The sequence below is a fragment of the Poecile atricapillus genome, chromosome 8, assembly GCF_030490865.1.
Source record: "Poecile atricapillus isolate bPoeAtr1 chromosome 8, bPoeAtr1.hap1, whole genome shotgun sequence".
Taxonomy (NCBI): Eukaryota; Metazoa; Chordata; class Aves; order Passeriformes; family Paridae; genus Poecile; species Poecile atricapillus.
The window spans coordinates 3,970,040-3,985,921 of NC_081256.1; the positions used below are offsets into that span (position 1 = coordinate 3,970,040).

Consider the following 15,882-nt stretch of genomic DNA (forward strand, 5'->3'; position numbering starts at 1 on the left):
GAAAAATGTGCTGACTGTGGTGCTGGTCACTGTCACTTACTGGCCAGACTGGTATTAAATTTTCCCTAATTGCTTGCAAAAGGAGAAAATGCTTTTGAATTACATTCATCATTTAGGCAAATAGTGGCCAGACTGGTGAATGTCTGGAGGTCACATCTTTAGGAGTGCCAAGAGCATTTCCCACTGGCATAACTGAATCTGGAAGTGGAGTTGACTTCCAAACTTGATAAACCTCCCAGGGATGGTCCCATTTTTCTTATGACAAGAAAGAAAAATTTGGAGACAGTACTATTGTTCCATGATGCACAAAGGATGTGATTATTCAAGAGCAAAAGCATCTCAGTGAGAAGGAGAACAGAGGAATCAAAAAGTGAACCTGCTGCTTTGACTGGGGTCCTGGGTTTAGACTGAGTTAAGTACCTGGGACCTGATGCATTTTGAGGCAGTATGGATCTTCCCAGGTGGGAACAGCATACTTGGATACACAGCATCAGGAGAACTACATTCAGATTTTAAAAGTTGTGTTTTTCAGTGACTGGCCCATAATGTCTTCTAAAGTGAGTGTGGAAGACCTGTTGCTTACATTCAGGGGAAAAGTGATGAAGGAAAAAACTGTGCAGTTGGTATTGAATGTGAATCTGCCACTTGTTAGCAACGCTCAAGGAAAAAAGACCCAATAACCAAAATGTTGAGAAGGGACTTTTTTCAAGTTATAAATTACTGAAATTGCAGAGCTTTTCCTTCAGCTACCTTTCTGCATTTAGCTGAGTGCTTAATGAGTGACAGTTTCTCTAAGATTTTCCCTAATCATAACCATATTCTAGGGAGACCAGTTACAGCATCGTTATCATCTCTTCCTCTATGAACATGTTATGTCAGGTTAATAATGGTTGCAGCAGGAAAGTGTGATCCAGCCCTCTGAAGCACAGCCCTTGCTAACATTCCTGTAAATGATTCAAGGTACACGAGTAATCTTACTGAGTTCATTTGCCTCTTAATTTCTAACTACCACCTTGAAAAGCAGATTCAAGCAGTAGAAGGTCTGCTTTGTTCTGTTTTTAAGACATGGCAGGAGTTCAGATCCTCCTTTCTGCAACATAAATACAGTGCTTGCTGCAATTTTTAGCAAAGATAAAGCACTTTCACTCTAAAGGGAAAATTTCTCTTTCGTGGCTTTCACAAATCATAGTGGTCAAGGTAGTGGGGTATCTGCAGAGACAGCTGGTGTTGCTGTTCCTTCCTCTGAAGAGTGCAAAGGGGTTTCAGGGAGCTTGGAGGCAGGAATTCAGCCTGGTACCTTGCAAGCACTCTTATCCTTGTCACTCTGCCAAGCTGTCCGAGGGGAAGCTCATTAGTGCTGGGATGGGGAGCTCTGAGGAAGGCATGAACCTTGCAAGGTGTGAGAAGCTCAGAGGTGGCCCAGTTTCCCACATGCCAAGATCACGGTCCAGGAAAACGGTTTGAAGCATGGTGATGGTAAATGGTGCCATCTGTTTCACTGGAAAATCAAATTGCCTGGATAAACTAGTCTGTTCTTTAGAGAACAACTCTGTTCTTTAGAAACTGTGCACCAAAGATGTAGCAATGAACACTCAGGCCATTCACAGTGATCCAGTTGCAGACTGAGACTTGTCAGTCTTCCAGCTCATGGTTTTATACTCATTTTTTTCAAGCTGTGTAACTGCTGCCCCACTCTGAGCTGGGACTACACTTGAAGCAATTCCTTCTCACCCTGCTTGTGGCATGCAGTGACAACCAGGCATGGTGCCCAGAGGCTGTTGTACCTTTCTGGAGTGTGGTCCATATGTGTGAAAGCAAAATCTCATTCATGCCCAGGCATGCTGAACCCCTAGGATGCTTCAGCCAAAGCTATTTGGGAAAGGGTAGACACATTCCTCCAATGTTCTTACAAATGCAAACAGCAGTCTGTTTTCCTTGAGTAGCTGAAAATGCTGTGAAATGCTCTGTTTAATTTTGTCTGGGATAAAATGTCCTGTGGGGATGTTTCTCCTGTCCCTTTCCTTTCCTCATGATTCCTATTAGTGGTCCCCACCATGCTTTTTGTTCGTGCTGAAATGTGAGCCTTAATGGAAGTGTCAGGCAAGGAGGAAACATGCAGGTGAACATAGAGCTTAGGATTGAGTCCAGCAAAAAGTAACCTCTTACAATCCCTGGAAAATGTTCTTTCTGAGCAAAAAAGATGTAAAGGAATCTAACAGCTCTATCCCATTAAATGTAAACCCATCTTTGCCATTAGATGGGTATGCAGGTTTACTCAGGATGTCAGGGTTCCTTAATGCATTAACTGTGTAGACACAAATGTTCAGGATACATCCAGAGGAAAGTTGAGTTGTAACTCTTTTGGGAATCAAACTACAAGTTTTTAAGACTTCTGTTTGAAACCCCCTGCTAGATTGATATTTTTGATCCCATTAACCACACAGAGACATGCACAGAAACCAAACATCAAACAGCACACAGAAGGTTTTTTTGTTTCTTTCATAAGTAGTGCTACAGCCTCAGAAGTGAGAGGGGAATTGAAAGTGGGGGGAGAAAAAAAGATCTTTAAACAGTTTTAAAAAAAAAAATAATAATCTTTGCTCTAAAATTTCTACTGCCAAATTTCATCACAGACTAATTCCTTGCAGCTGAGCTGCAAACCTCTATGAAAATAGGGGTTTACAGTGGAAACACTGACTAACTATAGCTGTGCAGTCCCATGAATAATGACGCTCTAATTACGCCTTATGATTTACCAAGACCTGCTTTCTGTATAACTGTTGCTGGTTTGGGGAGCAAGATATTTTTCTTGACTGTGGTTTGCTTCTTTTTGTTCATGTTGTGTTGGCACATAGTTTTTGAAAAGCTTTTCTCTGAAGGGAGCTGGGCAGACAGCTATGATTAAGTATGAAATGATTGGTTGAGCTGTTTGTCAAAGTTATAAATAGGATACCACACAAACCCAACACTAATCTCGCTGAAAGACAGATACTGGCAACATTTCTTAGTCATCTGTTCCTGACGCTCAGGGGAGAACAGCTACACTTCCATTAAGTTTTCAAACAGAAGTTGCTTAAAATACATTTCTCTGGTAAAATTTTGGGCATATGCACTGTAAGCCACACTGAGATTTAGCAGGGTGTTGGAGTTTTAAATGTTCATCCCAGTTTAAACCTGGTCCTCTGGATCCACCCCTCTGTGTAGGGGTGAAAGGTGATGGTTTGATGCTTGTGGAAACAAAGATCTGTTTGTGAAGCAGTTCTGGCAGGACCAGACTGATGTCCTTATCTCCTCATACCCCTGGATTAATTTTAAGAGCAGAAAATTTAATTAAGAGCAGAAGAGGAGGTCCCTAGGGATATCCTTTGCATCTTCAGGTTTACAGGCAGCTTTCTGTAATCTGCTTTTGGAAGATCAGGTGGAGGCATAAAAAGAAGAGCAATGGCACAGGTTTCACTTACATGTGTCTGCAACCAGAAGGGAAGGGCAGCATATTGAATTCCTTCTGCTGCAGATCTCTCACACAGCAGCTTCTGCACACTCCAGCCTGGATGCTGCTCCTTGTCCATCCCAGTTCTGCATCAGCTGCATCCGTTCTGTCAAACTGGAAATCTGCAATTTCATGTTCCCATGGGATGACCCCATATTTGCTGTTTGCTTTCATGGTGCCTCAAATTGTAGGGAAGGGCTCCACAGTTTGGCACTTTTACTGCTGGCCAAAACATTCATGAGACAATTAAAGCGAAGCAATAGCTGAAGGAGAGCCAAGAATTTCTGGGGCTGAGAAAAGCTTCAAGTTGCAAAGTGAAAAAGCCCACAGCAACCAGAACTTGCCCCTCCAATCCTGCACCTTCCCACATCCCTGCCAACACATACAGCAAGGAGTTTTAGAGGAAGTATAAGCACTTCTAATTTATGGCATAAGTCAACAACTCCTTATAGGTAAAGTCTCTTAATTTTTTACAGAAATCTAAAAAAAGATTATCTTGAATTTGTGGGGTTTAGACAATTTAGACATGCATATTTTTATTTTTAGCTTTGGTAAATGTACACACATCTATGGAATTTCAGATTAATGAGCTTCATTAAACCAAATTTCTTAAATTTTTAGGCATTTTGGTTTCACAAACTCTCAGAATCAGATTCAGGTCCAAAAACTTTGTTTAATAACTATTTTAAAATAAGGCTTTTTGCAAATTGAGGAGTCATTTTCATTCTTACCAGCCAACAGAGCGATTGAGATGGTTTTTTTTAGCTTCTTGATTTTCCCTTGGGAGATTCTTGTTGCTAGAGAGCAAGACCTTCCTTGTGTGCACAGAGCACCTCACCTGGGCGAGCTGGCAGCCAGGAGTGGGGCTCATCAGCAGTGTCCTGTGCCCTGTGCAGCCTTCCCAGCCTTCTCCTCTGCTGTGGTACATCCTGCTCATCCCAGTATGCTGCAAGGGTGGCAGAGGGATAAGGAACAGGGAATGCCTTCCAGGAGCCCAGGGTTGAGCACGCAGCTGAAACCCAGAAAAGATTATTTTCATGGTTTTCACACCAACATGAACTGCTTGGGTTTTGCTGGAGTTGAAAGGAAATGTTCTATAGTTGCTGACTTCTCCATGAGAGGTTAATATAGGTTTGTTCTTTGCACTGAATTGATTTGGACCAGCCATGAGCAACACCCCATTCTTGAGCAATAGTTTTACAACCTTGCTGGAGCTCTTAATCTCTGTCTCAGATGAGCCCCAAGTGCAGTACCACTATTTTCCTTGCACAGCTTCAGCAAGTGAATTGGAAAAGCCTTTTGGTTTTGTCCCTTCCTCAAGTTCCTGATGTGGATTATATGAATTATTGCCCCAAAGTTTGGGCTTTTTTAATGGAGAATAAACCAAAGGCCTTTGGCTCTTAAACTTCTTAGTGTGAACTACATCTTTAATCCTTAGTTTACTGCTCAGATTCCTTTTGCAGTCTGATCCTACTGGCAGTGAGCTGCCAGGGCATGAGGAAGAGCTGACAGTTTCTCCAGTAGATATTTTTCTGAGAAGAAGCTGGTAAAAAAGATTTTGCTTAATGAATTGCTTTGCCTCTTATGTAACAACATATTTATGTTGTTATGAAGCCTGCAGTGAAGCTGCATCTGATAAGAGTGATAGGTTTCCAGTTTGATCTTATTTTAGATTGCAGCAATCTGAGGATAAAAAGACTCTTTGTTCCAAGAAGAAAAAACAGAACCAAACATCTGGTGAGAAGCTGATGTGCTCAGGACAACTCTGAAAGAGGTTGATAGTGATGGATTGCAACACACAACTTCAATACGTCCCCACAAGTGTTATGTGAAGAGACAAGATAATTCTTCCCTTGTCTAAGATTAATTTTAAAAGTTTTCTGTTTTTCAGGGAGGGAGAGAGGAAAGAGTGTAACACTGCACTCCCTGTGTGTTTCTCCATGATTCTTGCAACTGCTCTAGTTTGAACTGAAGGCTTCTTTCAGGATTGATTTACTTGGAGAGTGTTAACTGTAGACCATGTCCTAACTCCCAGTTGAAGCTCTTCATAATGGATCATCTCCTGCAGCAGTCCTGCTCAGAAGCACCTCCACCGTGTGTCCAGTGCCCAGAAGAGGATCTGGGGAGTGTTGCATTCAGTGTGTTCAGTCAGTTCTGCTAGCTGGAGGTCTTGCACTGCTTGTAGTACATGTGGATTTGGCCCTTGTTCTTTCATTCCTCTCTCAACCGCTAAAAAAGATATTTTCTGCTGCAAATTATAAAGAGTATTTCCTACTCTGTCCTTAAATACAGGCTTGGATCGTCTCACCCTGTGCCAATTCCTGCTGTGTGTGCACAGCTCAGAGGCAGAATCAGGCCCATGTAGCTAAAGACAGGTCCTGAGAGAAACTGGGGGAGCAGTGATGGGAAGGGGTATTCTGTTTCATTCAGAAAGACACTCCCAAAACCCAAAGGAGCAATGCGTGGGTGAAGTGCTTTCATGCAGAGCTTTTCACTACGAATCAAGTCTGTTGTCAGAACTTGTGACATTTTCTCTGTTCCCTTCCTCTGGGCAGTTTGCCACTGTAACATACACAGATGACATTAGGATTTGCAGACTGTCGTTTCTGAAGGCACTCTTATCTAATCTGTACTTAGTATTTTTCCAGGACATGGAGGTGGCTCTTTCTCCTCTGTTAATTAACTTTTTTTGCCCATGTTTGCCTGCCTTATAAATTCCTCTGACATCAAGGTCTAGGATTAAACAAATTGATACCTCACTTCCAGTGTGTGTGAGCTTGACACTGAGCTGACAGCCTCAGAGCCTGAAGTATTTTGACACAGGAGCAGAGCAAATACAGAGGAAATTGCTGTTCAGCCTCCTCCACATGCTCCTGCCAGGCTCCTGGTTTGAGCAGCCTGTGTCAGTACTAATGGGGCAGTCCCAAAGTCCTCCCACCCATCAGTGGGTTTCTGCTCAAGGCACTAGTTGTGACATTTCTCAGAAGTACCTGTATTTATTCACTGTGTCAGGTTTTCACTGTAATGCAATTACAGAACAGCACTAACCTGGTAGGGAGCCAACTCTATGCAGAAGCCAGATTAAGTTGTCTTATTTGGTTAACAGTATTTTGATAGTTTATTAAATCCTAGTAGGAGTAGAAAGATAAGAGCGGAAAGAACAAATCTTGTGGATTATCTGCTCTTGGTTGTTCACTCCTGTTGGTCTAATCCTGGTCTGAATGATGAGCTGTGGGAACAAGTGTTTTAATGTTTTGTTATTGTCCCATCTTACACATGTGCATTCCTTTATCAGAATAAGCATATTCTCTAGCTGTTTTTTTCCACTTTGCTGTTTTTATCACTGATGTGGAACATAGTGCTTGGTTTCTTTATCTGGAATGAAGACATTAGTTCATCTCAGATAGCACAAGCTATTTGATCAGCCTTCAGATGGCAAGACATTACAAAACCTGCTGACATGGGACAAATCCAGGACTGTGGTGTGGAGCTTGAAAAGACTTCATGCCCTTGTTATCAGTCCCCTGAGACAGCCAGCTACTCACCCAGCAGCAGCAAAGAGATAGGATTGATTGTGCCAGAGACAAACCCCTGTCTCCCTACTGAGGCAAGGAGGCAGCAGGGATGTGCATGGGGTCACCGGCGTGGACACAGCGGTGAGAGAGCCTCTTGTGCCCTCCTGCTCATGTGTCAGCTGTGACACTGCTCTGTGGTGGCCTTGGGCTGGCTGAGATTAGCCTTGGTATTGCCACCTAGCAGGAACTGAGGTCCATGAGTGGTTCCTGCAGTGTGGTGGTGAAGCAGACAGCTTCCCTGTGGCTCTCCTCTTCACCTTGCTGCATTAGCTCATCCGAGATGTCCCTGAATCCATGGCAGGGCTGGTTTCCAGCTGCACTGTGACACCTCTGCTTCTCATCCTGAGAGAGCATCTTCCTAGGAAGTGCAGAAAAATAAGGACTTCATTTGAGCACAACTCTTCCTCATGACCCTATTCTGCCCCCACTTTCTGGGCCAGCCTGCAGCCCTGCCCCACCTAACCTGTCCTCAGCCTGCAGTACCACTGAGACCAGGGAGAACATGGTTCAGTGCATTTTGATCACAGTATTTGCTGTACAATACTTGATATTCAGGCCTGCTGTGACTCCCCTGACATTATGTGAAAACTGAAGCCAAAATGATGGTACTCTTAATACATAATCAGAAAATAGAAGATATTGTATTTTGCCAGCAGCTGACTGCAAATCAAAGAAATAGACTGCACAGCTAACATCTGCCTTTGCAATATGGGAAAATACCTGATTTTTACTCTGTTTAATAGAGCAGTTTGGTCTCTGGTTCAGTTTGATGGTAGCAGCTGCTACAGGAGACAAGCTATACACCTTATACCGGTGTTATGCGGTGAGGGTGTTTGGCAGAGCTTGCCAGCGGATGGTTCTCAGCAAAAAGAGCATAAAGAGCTCTTCCTAGGCTGGTCAGCTAGGACTGTCTCCTAGTCCAAATGTTTTTTGGGTACCCCTGTTTCCCCTTAGAAGTTATCTGTGGCAAGACTGGGATTCAAGGTAGCATCATGGTACTAGTGCTGGCTGTGCTGTCAGCTACTTATTAGCATGTGCCATATCATGTTCTCTGTAAAGATATATATTTGAAGATAAATGGGGACAGGAACACCTGAAGCAGGAAAAGCTGGGAGGCATAAGGAAAGGGATTTACTTTCATTGCACTACCTCTTTGCAAGGTATTTTTAACATCTGTACCATCTCCAGGCTCATCTTGCAACAGCTGTAGACACTCTGACATTTAAAAAAAAAAAAAAAAAGAAAACCCATATTCCAAATTACACTGTTTTGCCCTCAGTTCTTGGCTGTGATGCTCATTAGCCTGGATGTGATTTAGGTGTGAAGAGGGAGAGGCCAAGAGAACAGCAGTGCCTACCAGGGACAGCAGGAGAGGACTGGAGCTCCTCAGCTGCCAGGTGCTCTCAGGCTCTCTGGCTGCACCTGGCCAGGTGTCTGGCATCTGACACCTGCTGTGTCCTGGCATCCCTGCCTTGCTTGGCATGCCTTGCACTTCAGCAAGCCTGATTGCTTGTGACATGTCCACCCAGAAACCCTCCAAGAAGGAGCTTGGGCTGGAGTTATTCCTGGCATGGGGGGCTGGACTGAGGCTAGGAGCTTGAAATGAGCTGTTGGAACAGTTGGGAGAGTGAGTGGGAGGAGGGTTACAAATATGAGGGAAGAATTATGATGGATTTATCACAGCCTGAAATAAATTAACCTCTGGGAGGAATGATTTTGTAATAATTTGCATTTAGATACTCTGACACAGCTACATAACCCCAAACCTTCTGCAAACATTGTAATTAATTCAATCTCCAACATCCTGTGAGAGGGATAGAAATAGCACTATTTACATGGTTAAAGGAGCCAAGGACTCTTCTCTCAGTATTGCATTTTTCACCCCTGGGGCTGCTCTTCTGTCTTGTTTCCAGAGCTTCCTGGTGGGGTGGAAGGCAGGAGCAGTGAACAGCTGGAGAGCTTTCCTGGGCACAGCTAGCTGAGCTCCTGTGTGTTACAGCACACAGCCCAGGGAGCCCGTGTGGGCAGGGCAGCGAGGCTGGAGCACACAGCAGAAGAAGCAGGGAGCTGAGCCCTGTCAAAGCTGAGCCCTGTCTCAGCCCCTGGTAGTGGTGGCTGTGGGCAGGGCTATTCCCCTGCAGGGACCCTGGATCTGACTCCATCCCTGAGTGGAAAGTGGTCAAGTGATTTAATATTCAGCACTCTGAAGTACAGTAATGAATTTGATAGCCAAAATGTTTTGGTAGCTTGAGAGGGTGTTTCAAGGACAATCCAAGCCTGTAGCTATGCAGTGGGATTTTCTCTTGTCATCAGCCTCCTGCCTATTCCTTTCCGTTCCAGGGCAGTTAATCATAAATGAGATACTTGCTTGATGCTGTTTTCATGCCTGCTCTACCCTGATTCCATTTCCAAAGTGCAGTCGCTGGGTTACATCCCACCCCAGCTTCAGCAGCTTTTGTAGGAGAGCTGGCTCTTCCAGAGAGACACAGATTGAACCTCACATTGTGACCATGAAAGGCTTGGGGAAGTTGCTTTTTGTTCAGAGCATCTCAAAGTGCATCTTCTCTTACTTACAAATGTGTCTTAAATCCAGGGTTCTTAGGGCAGCACACAGCTGGTGTGAGCTGAGACACTGAGTGCAGCCAGGGCACCTCTGTTCTCCACTGCCACACAAGCTCAGGGGTGGGGTGGAAGTCTGGGGCTAAGGAGAGATGGCTGGGTTTACTTGGGACAGTGCAATCTTCTTTGGGCGTGACCCAGAGCTGGCCTTGGTCACTGGAAGCGTATCTGTCATCTTCAAGGAGATTTGAGTAGCCCTTCCTTTACTGCCAGTTTGGCTTCTGCTGTGCCTCTCTACTTTCTGCAAAGCTCTTCAGGGCTGGGAGGGAGCATGTGCTGTCCAGCAAATGGTGAGCAGCAGGTCAGCTGTACACAGGGAGAACTTGTGGGGAGAGGACACACCCTGGATTGTGGAGATTTACTCCTTGTAAAACACCTCTGGCTCTCCATAGGTATCTGCAGATGTCTCCTGCCAAGTGAACCCAGATATATTTATAGTGCAAGCTTCAGCAATAGGACAAAGGCAAGTTGGCAAACAAAGGAACTTTGAAATAAAAGGAGAATCAAAATATGGTCTGGAGCACATTTATTTTGGAATCAATAGAAAAAGGTTAAATAATAATAGTGAATGTTTCCAGGGTGGGTCAGGTTAAAAAGCAAAGAAAGCCAAGTATGTTCACAGTGCTGTAAGACTGTTCTGTGTGTGCTGAGTGAGTTACAGAGATAAATGATGAAAATTTTGATTCCCACTGAGATAGAGTGTGGTGGTGCTGAGCACCACACAAACACCTGCTGAGTACCTTACAAACACCTGCAGAAAGCTAAGATAAATGCTACTTCAAAAGGGATTGAAACTGCTCTGAGTTCAAGAATGGAAAAAAATCTATATTCAATTCACAAAGTAGTGGAAAATTAACCAATTTGCGCTATGGGTGTGACTTTCCCCCTGCTTTCTGCCTGTTTTTCCCCTGTCCCCTTCCCTGGAGGCTGCGCTATCACAGCAGGGCTGGATCCATCCTGCCCAAACACGCCGTGCCTCGCCCGGGCTGGGAGCGTGGAGCGTTTGTCTGGACATGTCCCATTTTAATGAACACACCTCTCCCCGCTGTCAGGGAGCTCAGGCACCCGGCTCTTCCTCCCCTCCTCTCCTCCTGGGGGCAATCCCACACTTTCCCCCTTGGTTTCTAAAGCCTGTGCAGGGAACCTGCCTCAAGGGCAGCTTTGGTGAGCACATTGGTGTCTCCTCGCGGGGACATCCCTGCTTGCTCTCTCAGTTTCAGGCAGACCTCCTGCCTGAATCCCAGCCAGAAGATCGGAGATCTCCAGGGTTCCCACTAATTTGACTCAAATTTTCCTGTTTCCCAAAACAGGGCATTTGTAAAGGGCTGTTGAAGGCTTTGCCTGAGCCTGCCAGCCCCGCCGGGTAATGGCGCCCAGAGGAAATGGCGGGAGTGCTCGTGTTGTTGAGTGCAAGGCCTCTGAGCACAACCAGGACCTCACCAGCAAAATTCACCATCAGCTGATGTGGTAAAGGCACTTTTGGAAAGAGCTGGGATCCCTTGGGATCCATTGCTTTGTTGATTGGCTTTTCAGAGAGGCCAGGCCCTGTAAAGGCCTCGCTTTGTCCTGAGGGCATCACGGGCCTCATGGAAGGATGCGTCCCACAGTAAAACTGCTGTCCACAAAACTTCTGTCCTTGCCAGAAATCCTGTGGCAGCAGAAATGGGATGGAAAAGACCGGACAAAAAAAAAGTTTTTAATTTGCCGTGACAGGAATCAAAGCCATGTCTTGTCAAAAAAATACAGTTCCCTTTTCCTGCCTGTCTGTCACATGCCAGCAGCCCTGACGCTGTACAGATAAACGCTGCTCCACAGAAAGGGGCCCAGGGAATGACTCGGAACAATCTAATTCCTGAGGGAAGGAGAGGCTCAGACAAGCCCTGGAACTGAGCTTGCATTTGCTGTGGCAGCATGGAGCCAGGTGATATTTATATTGGATTTTCCTGCTGCTTTGGCAGTGGTGGCTGGGCACTCGAGGGACAGAGAGCGGCTCCCATGGGGGACAGGCAGCCCCAGGACACAGCACCCTGACACTGCTCTCGGCTGGGAGCACAGCACAAGGCTGATGGGGGGAGTTTCTCTCCTACAGAAGCTGCTCAGCAGCAATTCCCATCACGTAGACAGGAAGACTGGCAGTGCAGATGCCCACAGTAACCTGTTTTCCAAGGGCAGGCTCACCCCACACCCTGCAGAGGTTGCTCAAGGGTCATCTGTGAGCAGGAATCCAAGCACCAGCGAAATGCAAACTCATCCTGAATGGCTTCTGCCTAAAATACATCAACTACAGGACACTCCAGTCGCTCTTAGGCTGCTACTGAGATAACTTTAACAAGGGCAGGACACATGCCCAGTTCCAGAGACCCTTTACTACCTGTTTGCTAAGAGCTTTACACTGGAAATAATAAAGGACTTTAAGGGGAAACTATGGAGATTGTGCAGGTTCAGGATTTGAAGCTATTGTTGAGACACATAAGATAAAACACAATTTTAAAGATGTTTAGGCTCAGCAATGACATTAAGACAGCAGTCCTGTAAAAAAGCCAGCAAAATCATTGGCAATCTCAATCAAATTATCTTAAACATGGTAACTGCTTGGTAATTGGTTTATCTCAGAACATGCTTGGAACAAGAGGGATATTTTATTTTATTTTCTTTAAATAAGTATTTGATTTCATTCAAATTAATTCTTATTGCTTGGGTAAGGAGAAACATAGGCTGTGTTTGCAGGTGGATATGTCTTTGTAAGGACTCATAAGAACTTGAGCAATTATTTTTAAAATGTTGCTGACTCTGCTTGTGCAAGCACTTGCTTCTCCACAGTAAAGAAATTGCAGAAGGCAGGAGAAGCTCCATACTGGAGAATTTTTCAGTTTGACTGCTGAGTCCTCTTACCTTTCCTGTTCTTCCTTATAGCAAGGAGTATATTCAATCAGTGATTGTCATAGCAACCTTTTTTGGGGCGGTCTTGTCTCTTTCCAGGAGATAAATTTTTCACTGAAAATTTCAATACATATGGGGAGAAATTAGCCACCCAAATTCCACTGACATCCATCACATCTCTGTCTCTTGAAAACTTCTCACTAGCCATGCCTCTCTGGTTAAGGAAATGCCTTCTCAGGATAAATTTGGTAGGGTGGGGAGCATTTTGGAGTTGTTTCTTTTTTTCTTGACAAAGCACTTTCAAACAGCTGTGCTAATGTACATATTAAGTCTAATGAGTACAGCTGTCATTTAATCAGACTTCCATATCTTCTGGGATTCTAAGCAGAGATGGATTCTAGGACAGACTTTGAGAAAGAAACATTTTTATTTCCTTCTCCTTGATCCATATATGAATTTTTTCTGCTTTGCTTTTCCTTCCCTCACAGTCACAGTGAGAAAATTTGTGCCTGCATTGACACCAAGCACTGTATTAAAGCAGAAGAACTCAAATTAGGTGATAAATTTGACAGAAACACCTGATGCGATCCAGGCTGCCAGGGAGCTTGGATATTTTTAAGCTGAGATTGTCCGATGTGAAATCCTCCCTTTTCCAGAGCTGGCCATTAAACTGCATTTTCTGTCATTTTAGGGGAGCACCTGCGAATCTGCCCACAAGGCTACACCTGCTGCACCAGCGAGATGGAGGAGAACTTTGCAAACAAAAGCCGAAGTGAATTTGAAGCCATGATGAAAGAGGCTGGTCGCTCTGTGCAGGCGACCCTAACAGCACAGCACAAAAGCTTTGACAGTAAGTAAAACCTGCCTGGTTCCCTCTGCTCAGGATCCAGTCACTGCTCAGTTTTCCAGGCACTGTTGGAGCCAGGAGTTTATGTTTGACATGCTTTTCTCTGCATCTCGCTCAACAGTCTGCATGAAGCATTGACCTGCTGGAGTTGTAGGAATTGTACTTCTGGCAGTGTTTCTGTAAGACCAAGGCATTTTGAGATCTCCATTTCAGAGCAGCCACTGGAGGAGGCTGGCAGATGCTGGTGTGCCTTGGCACCAACACAGCTTTCACAGGCGTGCTGTAATCAGCCCCTACCACAGTAGAGTAGCATTTGAGGCAGTGATGTAAAAGCTGGCACTGTGCCTTGAACTGTAAGTTGAAGGATATGGTAAAGGTACTGGATAGCCCTCAGTAGGTGGGGAGAGGTTAAGGAGACATGGATTTTTCTTGCCCTTTCCATGTAGATTGCAAAGGAAAAGGAGGTTATTTCGTATTGGATGCTTATAGCTGTCAGCTTCATACAAACATCAGGAAAGGTTACAGAAGCTCTTAGAGACTGTGGTACATAAGATATTATGGACAAACATTCTCTCCAAAGTCCAGTATCCCTCCTAACGTGCTAAGCAGAGGCTAAGGATGGCTCTCTTACTTTTATTGTTCCCTGAAAAATCCATTTTGCAGTGCATGGTAAGCCTGGAGGTCTGAAGGCCACTGGAAATAAATGGTTTACTGACAAAATTGAGATGACCTATGATTCAGAAACTGTATCCATTATCAGATTTTGAAGAAGGTCAGACATTTAGAATCATGGCCCTCCTAACTTTATCAACAGTCATCATATGGAGTTACTGTGAAAAGGAGTTGGGGAAGGAAGCTGTAATAGCCAGAAAGGTGGAACTGGAAATTCAAGTAGTAAATAATAGATCTAAAGAAATAAGCCTGACCTTCAGGCTTATAACCAAGATGAAGTGCTTTTACACTAAATAGGAAGAAAAGGCAGTGCATCTCTACAAAAGACATTGTGTGTGTGGCCAAGGTTGGCCACAGCAAAGGCATTCCATTATAAGCTCAAAATTAATTGATTTTCACCCACCTTAAAAGGTGACAGTCAGGATTTTTAAAAGAGCCTGACAATGGTGGTTGCTCAGATTGATGTCTGAATGGGACCTGACATAGCTGCTGCTGAGCACAGTCCCCAGCCTCTGAAATCCAGCCCTTTGCAGGGGTTAGTGCTTGGCACCTTCTCTCCACTCCCTGTCACAGCACTGGGTGCTACATCTGCTCTTTATTTTCACCACACACACTCAAAAGAGCAGAGTTCTGCATCTGTCATGTAAGAGAGTGCAAAATTTGATGGAAGCTTTGAGGATTCTGCTAACAATCAGAAATTTTCTAGTGAAGAACTGGTTTAGTCTAAGTGTGATGTTTTGGTGGATTAATAGTAATAATAACATCAATAAGAGTGATAGTAAGCAAAACCAAGCATATTGAAGGGGGATGCTTGTGTTGAGATGAAATTTAGAGCTATTTGTTTTTATTCCCCTGTATTTTATTTTATTTTGGTTTTATTCCTCAGTATTTTACAAAGATAAGATATCTGTGGTGCATACCCAAGTTTCTTTTAAGTACCAAACGAAGCAAGTGTTCAATAAGTCAAGTATTACTTTAACAGACCATAATGCACAGATTGTTGGTGTTCTGTAGTGGGAACAACCTCACCTGAGCCCACAGGCCAGGAAGATGTCTCCTTCTCCCATTATACCCTTTTAGTTTGCTTAACTACCCTTGCAATCAATACAGAGTTTATAATTTATGCAAGACATTATTTAAAAAAATCATCATATTGTGTCTCAGTTTCAAGCACGACTTTACCTTTAAATAGTATTATTATTATTATTCCTTTAGCTACTGCATAAATGGTTTCAAAATGAGGGAGTTCTGGTGATGGGGCAATGGGATCACCTCAGCCCCTTAAACAATGCCACAGAAACTGCCCTCACTTCCAGTAAATGTTATTAATCTCACAGTTAACAAGACTTTTTGCAGGTAGTGCTGCTTGGAGCTGTTCAATAAAGGAGCTTTTTTATGTCAAATTGATGAGTTCTAGTTTTGCTGTCACCAGATGCCTGCATTTGTTGGACTTCCTCAGCAGCAGCTTTTGGGGTTGCAGAGCTATGGATGCACAGCTTGTCTTCACATTAGTGATTTCATTTGGCCTTAGGAGGGTGTAGAGAGGCTCCACTGGATAGGGATGTCCAACCCCTTCTCAAAGTGTCTGTAGCCTGGAGATCAGATTATTCATATATTCTCTGCTAGCAGGTGTGGCACACTGAACTTCAGGCCTGGAGCTGTCTTATTTTTGGATTCATCACAGCAAATCTTGTGCCTGTAATCTCACTGCTGATCATAGCAATAGTCTCTACTTGTAAATTCCCCAAGCTCCAGATAGAAAATAGCAAGGCTACAGCAATCTGCCTCTGAAGTAATGT

At 44.2% G+C, this 15,882-nt stretch overlaps 1 protein-coding gene across 1 annotated transcript in view; it reads left to right on the top strand.

The window, feature by feature from the left end:
• The window catches only part of GPC1 (glypican 1), a 198,657-nt gene that overhangs the window by 86,211 nt on the left and 96,564 nt on the right, over positions 1-15,882 (top strand). The window contains exon 2 of the mRNA XM_058843986.1: positions 13,256-13,414. Coding sequence (XP_058699969.1) covers positions 13,256-13,414 — 159 coding nt within the window. The remainder of the gene's footprint in view (positions 1-13,255; positions 13,415-15,882) is intronic.